The 10,303-nt window shown below is 42.0% G+C and overlaps 1 protein-coding gene across 1 annotated transcript; it reads right to left on the reverse strand.

Annotated features, from left to right (window-relative positions):
* Positions 1-701: 701 nt before the first annotated feature.
* Positions 702-1,877, reverse strand: LOC124647595. Its single transcript, XM_047187511.1, has one exon. It carries the CDS (start codon positions 1,875-1,877, stop codon positions 702-704), a length of 1,176 nt encoding a protein of 391 aa, XP_047043467.1.
* Positions 1,878-10,303: the final 8,426 nt, after the last annotated feature.

Raw genomic sequence — 10,303 nt, forward strand, 5'->3', positions numbered from 1 at the left:
AGATATGATATCCTCTACCGCTCCCTTTGGCCCTCCCCAGGCAGCATGTCCCTAAGGTTTGCGACCAGGTGGTGTTAGAACAACTAGAGGCCGGCCTCCTTGCTTGACGGTTGAACGCGTGGTGCAATAGGAGTGGGCCAAAAGTGAAGGGTGACGAGGGAATGAGAATATATTTGATTTTCTTCGCCGGCGCCACATGAAGATGGGCTTTGCCCAACATCGGGGAGGGGAAGATGCCGTGGGGTGTTGGGGATGGGCTAGGATTCACCCCTCCTCTCTTCTAGATTCCTGGTGTAATGGTTGATCCCCCTTGATCCTACTACCTCCTCACCGGCTCTCTCTGTCTTCTAAAACTTGTAATGAATCATGTTCCTCGCCTTGAGCGCTGTTTTATACTACTATAATGTTCAGGTTAGCGTAAGCCCGCGGTAGTCTCGGTCAAAAATAATTTAGAAACAGAGTAATCAAATCAATATTTGTTTCGTGTCAAATGCAAACAATCTTGAATCACACACACAGACACACAGCGAGGTACGATATATCGACATGAACAATTACACCAGCTGTAGAACACTAGACCGTGGTAATCCCCGTTTCGGAAAGAAAAAAAAACTGCAAGAACACTGTAAAAATCGTCTCAAGCAGTTCAATCTAAATAAGTCTGACTGTAGCGCACGGTGCCACTTCTGACTGCCCTGTGATCAACCCTCCTTGTCGAAGTTTTTGAACTCATCAGCCGGCTGCTCGTTAACCATCTCGGCAGGCTGCTCGTTAAGCATGCTCATGAATTCGACCATGGACATGCTCATATTATCCGACGGTGCCTCCGCCGTGAGCTGACCAAGGAGGCCCGGCGATGCAGGCGGAGCGGCCACCGGGAACGGCCCGTCGTACTGACCGAGATACTGCCCATGCTGCTCCTCGTACTGACCAAGATACTGCCCGTGATGCTCCTCGTACTGACCAAGATAGTGCCCCTGCTGCTCCTCGTACTGCTGGCCGTCGTAATCGATAGGACCCACTGGCGCCCCTGGATGCGCCTGCCACGGCGCCTGTACGTGCTCTTGGACGACAGCACGGACACTCCCCTCCGGCAGCAGACCGGCGATGGCGTCGAAATACTCCTGCGGGACCATGGCGCGGGCCGGCCTCTTGGTCGTCCCGTCGGGCTCTTTCTTCATGCCGTCCTCCCCAAAGACTTCTCTCAGCTCGTCGTCGGTGGCGCGCGGCGTGACGTAGACCCTGTAGAGCGCGGGCACGCCCAGCTTGCCGGCGCCGTCGTCGTTGGCGCTGGTGAACTCCTGCATGAGCCACGGCGTCTTGTCATCCTTCTTGGAGGTCCCGACGTAGAAGCCGAAGCAGTTCTTGACGCCGTCGGCCTCCTCCTCCTCCTCCTCGCTCTTCTTTGACCGCTTCTTGCTCTTCTTCAGCCGCTCCTTGCTCTGCTCCAGCCGCCAGTACCCGCCGGTCGTGACTTGGCGGTCGGCGCGCTTGGAGGCCCCCCCGCCCACGGTCTTGCTCTGGAACCGCGTCTGGCTTAGGAACCACCACGCGTCCTCGCTCCGGCCGCGGATGCTCGCCGGCGGGTGCCGCTGGCGCAGCGCGTCGGGGCTCTCGCCGTAGATGTTGGCCCTGAAGATGTAGCCCCTCGCGTCGGCCAGCTCGTTGTCGCCGGCGATCGACCGGTTGAGGAATCCCAGGCACTCCTCCCGCGTCGGGCTGAAGTAGACGCCGGGAGGGAGCGGCGGCGGAGGCTGGATGTGGTTGGCGTCGCCCGGCTCGTGGGGAGGCATCTGCACCATGGCCACGGAGCTGCCGCAGCCGCTGGCGGCGGCGTAGGTTCGTTTCTTGGGCGTTCTTGCTTTCTTGATTGCCATGGATCAAGCCGATTGGAACCGAGAGTTTGCTACTTGCGAGGTGTGTCCGGTCCGGGACGGTGTGCTATATATGGGCGGCGACGCGCGCGTTGTGTCTGAGATCGGGCACGCGGGCCTCCTCTCCTCGTCCAGCAGTCGGACTCGGCTTTCCATGTTGTCTGCTAGGCGACTAACTGCGAGCCGAGAATTTCCATAATGTTTCCGTGTTGGCTGGACGGCCTTGGGCTGATGTTTTTTTTAAGGGCGCGCCTGGAGATCAGGCGACTGATCGATAGTTATTTCTCAGTCACCTGACATCGTACCGGACATGTGCAGCCCATTTACGTCATTTCTTGTTGTTGTCATTTGTGGGCCTCATTGACTTGTACTTGCTGGTCCTGAAGCCCATGTTTGACTTGTACTTGCTGGTCCTGAAGCACATGTATCTTTTGGGTCTTGATCTGTGCTGCACAAAAATAAAACCAGGTCCAGGATAAAAACGCAAAACTTGGAAAACAAGAAAAACTCCCAGATTGGATCTCAGATTCGTTCCCCAGCAGAAGATACCTTTCTTCTCCGTTTGTTCCCTTCTCCTCCCGACGAGCACAGACGAGCACCAAACAATGGAGAGGAAGGTGCATGAAAAGGGGAAACAAAAACAAGCTGAATTCGATCAAAACCTATGTGGAAATGAGATTCAACAGCCAGATCTGATTGGAGGAGGAAGTAATCACCTTGGTTAGTTCCTCTCAAAACTGAATCATGTCCTTTGCTGTTTAGTTGATCATGCCTTTTCTTGTGAGAAATGAATCAGCTCCTATAAACTTCTTCCTTCAATTCCTTACACAGCAGATCTGATTTTGTAGGTATAAGTGATCCAGCTGGACAGTGCACAAACCAGGGTAAGAAAAAGAGAAGAAAAATCATATTTAATCAGAAAAAGTACACAGGTTGTAGTAAAAATGTTCATAATTTTCAGGTATAATGAACTTGTATGGTGAATACCTGCTTGGATCAGGATCTTACACATCACAGGTATGCAAAAAAAAACATTATGTTTGAAAGCAAACAAGACTTAGTTCATTTCTCACATCACAGCTCTTCCTTTCATGCAAACAATGTTCATTTGTCATACGAGAAAAACTTGATATAAGATCAGTATCTTTTACATAACATGTCTTTCTTTTCATGCAAACATGCTTACAAAAGCAAACATGAGATATATGTGAAGTTACTTTCAGAGCAGCAAATCAGATTTTACCATTTTTTAGAAAAGCTAATTCATGTTCACCCAATACTTATCATACAAACCTCTGATCACTTAACAAGCAACAGGAATCTAGGTGGAAGATATAGTAGAAATTACCTGAACAGAGAGCTTCATCTTAAAATGACATAAAAAAATTGACATTTTTTGCTAGTAGGCGATTGAGTCACCCGTGTTGTGTGATTGCGTGTAGCTGGCCATATCCGCGGAGCTGCAGCCTGCCTTTGACAACTAGTGTATGAGAAAATTCATGTGTTACAATTATTACACAGACAAAAATGTAACCTCCGATCACTTAACAGAAGCAACATGAATGTAGAGGGGAGATATAGGATAAATTATGTAGGCAGATAGCTTCATTGAAAAATGACAACTATGTACAGTTTCTGATAGTAGGTGATTAAATTACAAAAAATTGGGTGATTGCGTACCCTTGGACCTTGCCACGGTACTGCAACCTGGGAGAATTAAAGTTTCCTGGGAACATGCTGCTAACAACACAAGCTGAAAAGTATTACATGGTAGTACATGTTGGAAATGTGGGTCCCGCTCTGGCCCGCAAAATGGAATGGTTAGTATAAATTACACTACATGCGCCGCTCTACAAATTGTACTGCGTGAACCGAACTTAGCCTGAATCAGCTGCCCGCAAACCTGCCTGCTTGCAACCCTACACCACAAAATCACAAGGGATACTATCACAAGAGCAAAGGAGCACGCACGCATGGCTAACATGCCCTAAGCAAGTCTACCATTGGGCTCCCGCGATGGATTGGGAAGAAAAGGAAGAAATAAAAGACGTACGACCAGGTCAACGCACATGTTAGCTTGTAAAAAAACTGTACTAGGCACAACATGGCATCAGCAAAAAATCATGTAGATTTCTCAAAAAATTTGTATCATTTTAGTTCATGAAATGCTAATCTCAATGATAAAATGAGCAAGGTAGTACCAACACATTGTTTTAAAACAGAAAAATTCAGTCAAAGTCACATGCATAAAAATTACATCTTATGTACAAAATGTAAAGTTAATGTCGAACAATGCAGTACAGGCCCTAGTACAGTCATATCAAGGTAGTTTTTGCTGTTGCTAATACTTCTTATAAAATACAATTGCTATAAAGATATACTTGACATTATTTAGCTCTATTGAGCAATGATTAGCACAGAAGCTTATTCTTATAAACTCAAAACTACCAAACACATCAAAAAAGTGTTGCCCCGATGAACTCCTACAATCCTAAAGAAATGATAATTTATGTATGATTTACATACTTACATGCTTTCAGATTTATGTAACCACTTTTTGTACATAAATTACTAATAGAATAGTTTGGAAACACTGCTTACCATGTTCTATCTTTCATGCAGGCTGATAATCCAGCTGGATCATCTAGAAATTATTCCAACAACTCAGTACAGGCACCCTACATGGTGAGTAAACCAAACTGATCAATGTATATCTTAGGGATTCAGAAAATCTTTTTTACAATGAATAAAATGATACAAAAAAATGCAGGTAGATGGTGCCTTATCGTACACACAGATGTTGCTTGGCATTGATGAAACAGCAAATTCTGAATACTACAATGATTATCTACAAAGACCAGCCAGTTATGAGGTAAAACAAAAAAATAGATCATGCTAAATTCAAATTGATGTTACAAAACAATTATTTTAGTTACAAAAAAAATTTATGCAACATTAAAAATAGATGTTAACACTAGTAAAATCAAAAAAATGCAGAATAGGATGTTCATGATCACTGGGAGGTATACAGATGGAGCAGATAGTATGTTTGACTTCGAAGAGACAAATCATGAGCAACAAAATCTGCAGCAAGCAAATGATTTATCAGCAAGTACAAGCAATGCAAATGCAAGCAATTGTACCCATGACTGCATGTTCGAAGATGATAACTGCAACGATGATGCATATGACAAAGAACAAACATTTCCTAACCAGTTTGACAACAACTCATCAGGACACAATTGCAGCAACATTACTGAAGAAGGGAATCTTACAGATGAAGAGCTTGATGATGTAGCACCCAAATATGACTTATTTGGTGATGATGCTTCTAATGCTGTCGATGAAGTCGATGATTTGGTACAAGAGTCAGACAACTTGGACAATGACGAGCATCTCTCCCAAGAAGATATTCAAAGTTTCCTAGATGCTGAGGAAGCTGCTGCCACTGCAAGAAGTAGTAGTCAAGAAGTTCGTGAGCAACATGCACCTCGTATGGGAATGTCTTTTGATTCAGATGATGCAGCTCACAAGTTCTTCAATGATTATGCATTGTTATGTGGTTTTGCAATTACAAAAGCTGGAAATTACCATGCAAAGAAAGAAGGAAGCACTGGACATACGCGTGTTACCTTTCGGTGCAATCGTTCAGGGAAGCCTGTGGATGAGGAGACCTTAGAAGCAAAGCGGAAACAGAAACAGTTAAAGAGGCAAGAGAAGACAGGGAAAGTTATAGCTGAAAGCAGTAGGAGGAGGCGCAGTAACATAATTCAACAAACTGGTTGTAAAGTAAAAATGATAGCTACATTGAAAAATGAGAAGTGGGTGGTCATAACACTTGACCTTGAGCACAATCACGAACTCAGTCCGCCAGATGAATCAAAGTTCCTTAGGTCACACAAGAGCATGACAGAAGATGAGCAGCTATTCATCCGCACCTTCAATTCCGTGAAACTACCCCCAAGGAAAATAATGTCCATCCTTAGATACCTGCGAGGAGGTGATGTGCCATACACAAAGAAACATGTGAGCAACGTTCAGACAGCAATAAGAAATGAGTGCAAACAAAATGACATGACAAAAGTGCTAGAATATTTTAGGAAACGAAAGGAAGAGGATCCTCGATTCTACTATAACTTCCAATTAGGTGATGGTAAAAAAGTGCTAAGCATCTTTTGGTCAGATGGGAACTCAAGAAGAATGTATGAGATGTATGGAGACTGTCTGAGCTTCGACACAACATACAAGACGAATAGATATAACCTCCCGTTTGCTCCATTTGTTGGTGTTACAGGGCATGGTCAAAATTGTCTATTTGCTTGTGCAATAATGCAGAATGAAACTGCGGATTGTTTCAAATGGTTGTTCAATGAATTCCTTGATTGTATGGGTCAGAAGGCTCCAGTAACAATTATAACAGACCAATGTGTTTCAATGGGCATAGCCATCTCAGAGGTTTTCCCAAATGCTATACACAGAAACTGTTTCTTCCATATCAGGAAGAAAGCAGATGAAAAATGTGGAAGAACATTTGCCACTAATGAGAACCTATATGCAGATTTCTCTGATATTCTTTGCAACTCGTTGACTGTGGAGGAGTTTGAATTTCTCTGGCAAGAAATGATTCATAAGTATGATGTTGGACATGTCAAGTACTTGAAGGCTATGTGGAAGTTTAGACATAAGTTTGTCCCTGTTTATTTCAAGAAGGCATTCTTTCCATTCATTCATTCTACGGCTAGAAGCGAAGGCACAAACTACGTATTCAAAGATAATGTGGGCTCCAATTTCAGTATCATAAGTTTCTTAGGTGAGTATGATAGAATAACTAGAGACATTGAAGAAAAGGAGAAAGAGCAAGATTCAATTACAAGGATAACTAAGCCAAGTTATGTATTCAGGAGTGAGATTGAGTTGCAAGCTGGACGCATATATAACAGAAAAATATTCTACAAGTTTCAGAAACAGCTCTCATTCACAAATAAGCTTCATGTAGATGAGGTTGTTAAAAATGAGAGATATGAAGTTTACAAGACAAGATTAGTTGCTCAGAAAGATTACAGACCTCGACGGTTTGTAGTACTTGTCAATCTTGAACAACAAGATTTCTCTTGTATCTGCTGCAAATTCCAAAAGGATGGTGTTGTATGCAGCCACATTCTCCGTGTTCTTGTCAACCTGAACATATCAGAGCTGCCAGATAAATATTTCATTGATAGATGGAAACCCCAAGACAGGAAAATATTACGAGACAAGAAGTACAATGTTCCGCAAGAGCTTACAGAGAAGAACCGCCACCTAAGATTTGCGATGTTAACCAAAAGGCTTGTAGATATTGCATCAGAAGGCTCCAAAGATAATGCAAGGTATCTCCTTGTAATCAAGCTTGCTACTGAGTTAGAAGAACAGCTGGATGCAATAACTCAAGGTGAGGAACAAGCTGAAATGGAAAAAAGAACAAATGAGTTGCAGAAAAAAGGTAATGAAATTGACGATGGTTATGGTATTTCCCTTGAGAATCCTGATGTTGCTAAGGCAAGAGGACGTCCTACTATTACAAGCCGGCAAAAAACTATAGCTGAACACTATCGCACAAAACAGAGAATAACATGCAGTCACTGTGGTTCTCATGATCACAACATTGCTGGTTGTGACAACAAGCATATTGACAAATCACATTTCGAGAAGAAGACTCCGAAGAAGAAACAATCAGGTATGAATCAATCATACACAAACAAAAGCAGTCCATATTTACAATAAAAAAATTCTTAACATATATATAATTTTTCAAAAACTTTTGCAGGTACTAAAACCAGTAAAAGACAACAGACAACCCAAGCATCTCCAGGATCCAAGAAATCAAAAGTTCAACAAAGTCCATTGCAGCTTTGATATCATTTTCAATCATAAATGAAATTCATTTATGAAGTGTTTGTGATGACAGTGAAATATTGTGATGACAGTGAAATATTTATGATGACAGTGAAATCCTTGTAATATTTATGAATGATTTTTGATGGGTTTGTTACGAGAGTAAAACTATATAGTAACATATAGTGATGTAACTATCTTTAATGTTTGTTTACTCTCCAGCTTTTGCAATTGGTAATGATTTTGCATACTTCTTACTGCTACAAGACAAGCAAGTTGAATTTGCATATTGTCACTACACTTACAAAAAAGCAGAGTGAAAAGAAAAAGAAGTATGAAAGTACACGCCTTTGAACACTTACAAAATTAAATTCAACAGGTACATAATTTCAGGTGAGAGATGACATGTGCTGTGACACATAAATAAACGAAATATATTCAGGTAAGCAAAAAACAGAAACTTGTGCGAAACTGAGAAATAACAGTTGCGATGTAGTTGCATCTGAAAAATTTGGGAAGTGTGAAACTAAGAAAGAGGTAATGAGCTAGATACTGAATAATTACTAAAAACTGAAGTAGATGACAGACACTGCGTAATGAACACTGAGGAACTAAAACTGAAAAAACGCTAAATGCTGAGGATAAAGTAACGGATAGAATCAGAGACAAGAACAACTGAAAAAAACGCTGAATGATGGGATGAAAAAAACAGAGAGAGACCCTCCTCCTTTATCCGGGCTTGGGACCGGCTACCGAGAATATGGTAGGCGGAGTTACCCCCCCCCCCCCCAGAACCCAAAAATCAAATGTAATTCAGAATATAAAGTGTGCATAATAGATAGTGCGACATATAGAGTCAAACAAGCGACCAAATGTAGCAAATCGACATAAACAGACAGTGGACACACACACAAATGTAGACTAGAAAACAATAATGCCATATGATAAAAGATTATATCATATGATATCAACTCGAAACTTCAATACCACCCCGGCCGCCTCGATTGAACAGAAGGAGAACAACATTCCCAGATTCAAAATTGTGCTCCTTAACAAACTCCGACCAGCAGGAATCGAACTTCATCCTTCCATCAGTAGTAGTGTAGTATACACCCTTAGGGCGGTAGCTATAGTCATCAACAAAAAAACATGCCTCGCCGCTTTCAGAGATATTCAAGGACCTAACAACTTCCTTCGGTATACGCTGAATAATAAAAATTAAGTTATATATGGAAAAGGATAAAAACGAAAACTAAGATTATATAAAGAAAAAAAGAAACGTACCAGTCCATTGCCCCTCAGATCAGTATTCGTCAAGGTGTGCACAAAAACAACACCAAGACCAAGACCACGCTCACGGAGAAGTTGATCCTTCTTCAATGTTTGAGCAGTAGTAAGTGTAACACCTTGAGTGTGAACAACTGCAGTTGGAATTTCTGCATACAAAATTTAAAAATTAAAACCAGATTTAAAAAAAGATGAGATATGAAATCAGTTATATTACAAAATGGACAACACATGGTAAAAGAGAAACAAAATTACCTTCCACACGATGCTTTTCAATGCCATCAGGTCCTTCTGCAAAAATTCCAAACAGTTCAGGAGCATTATCAAAATCAAACATGATATAGTCACCAACTTTCAGGTCATAGTCATGAAGAAATTTCTGGTATCCACTTCCAAAAACACGTGTCTTCGAACTGCCTTTCTTAACATGAAACTTGTACTGCACTTCATCCGATGTAGCGACAAAAAAGATATTACCAACGAGGTCATTGAACTGCCTCCTCACAAAACAAGGCACAGTCTGAAAACAGTAGAACATAAATTCAGAAAAAATAAAGGATATAGTCTACAAATTGTCAACAAAAAAGATCAGTACTAAAAAAGTATATATACCATGAACTCGTCAAATCTGTATCCAAGGTGACAACGAAATGAATTGAGAGTCTCCCGCCTCTCGTGACAACGGTTTCCCATCGAACCACAAACAACACAACTCATCTTGCATATATTTAGCAATTATTCAGAAGACAAAAAGGATTTAGAACAAACAGAGAAAAAAGGAGATGGAGTAGTGACATGTAAAACACATTCTCCTACCTCTTTAAACAAACAAAAGAATCTTCAGAGAGAAAGGAGTGTTTCTGGACAAAAACAGAGAAGGAAGATGAAGGAGAATGGCTTCACCACCAGGTGCTTTATATAGGACTGGGTAGGGGGTGGAGCAATAAATGCAATAAATGGTAGTAACTGCCTACATCCCATTTAATGACTGTGTGTAGTTGGTGGTTGGTATTCTGTAAGTTCAAAATTCAAACACATATGTTCTTTACTATCTGTCAATGTGTAGTTGGTGGTTACTATCCTATGCAAAATTATGGCCCACTGTTATCCTATGTCTGCGTCCGAGGTTGACGATCCTACGGAGATAGGGCAGCGGCAAAGATAGGCGCGTCCGAGGTTGACACCCTACAGATAGGCAGCAGGCAAAGATAGGCCAGCAGGCAAAACAAACCAGGTGCATTATTATGTAAAATACAGAGCAGATACTACTG

This window comes from Lolium rigidum, chromosome 4, assembly GCF_022539505.1.
Source record: "Lolium rigidum isolate FL_2022 chromosome 4, APGP_CSIRO_Lrig_0.1, whole genome shotgun sequence".
Classification (NCBI taxonomy): Eukaryota; Viridiplantae; Streptophyta; class Magnoliopsida; order Poales; family Poaceae; genus Lolium; species Lolium rigidum.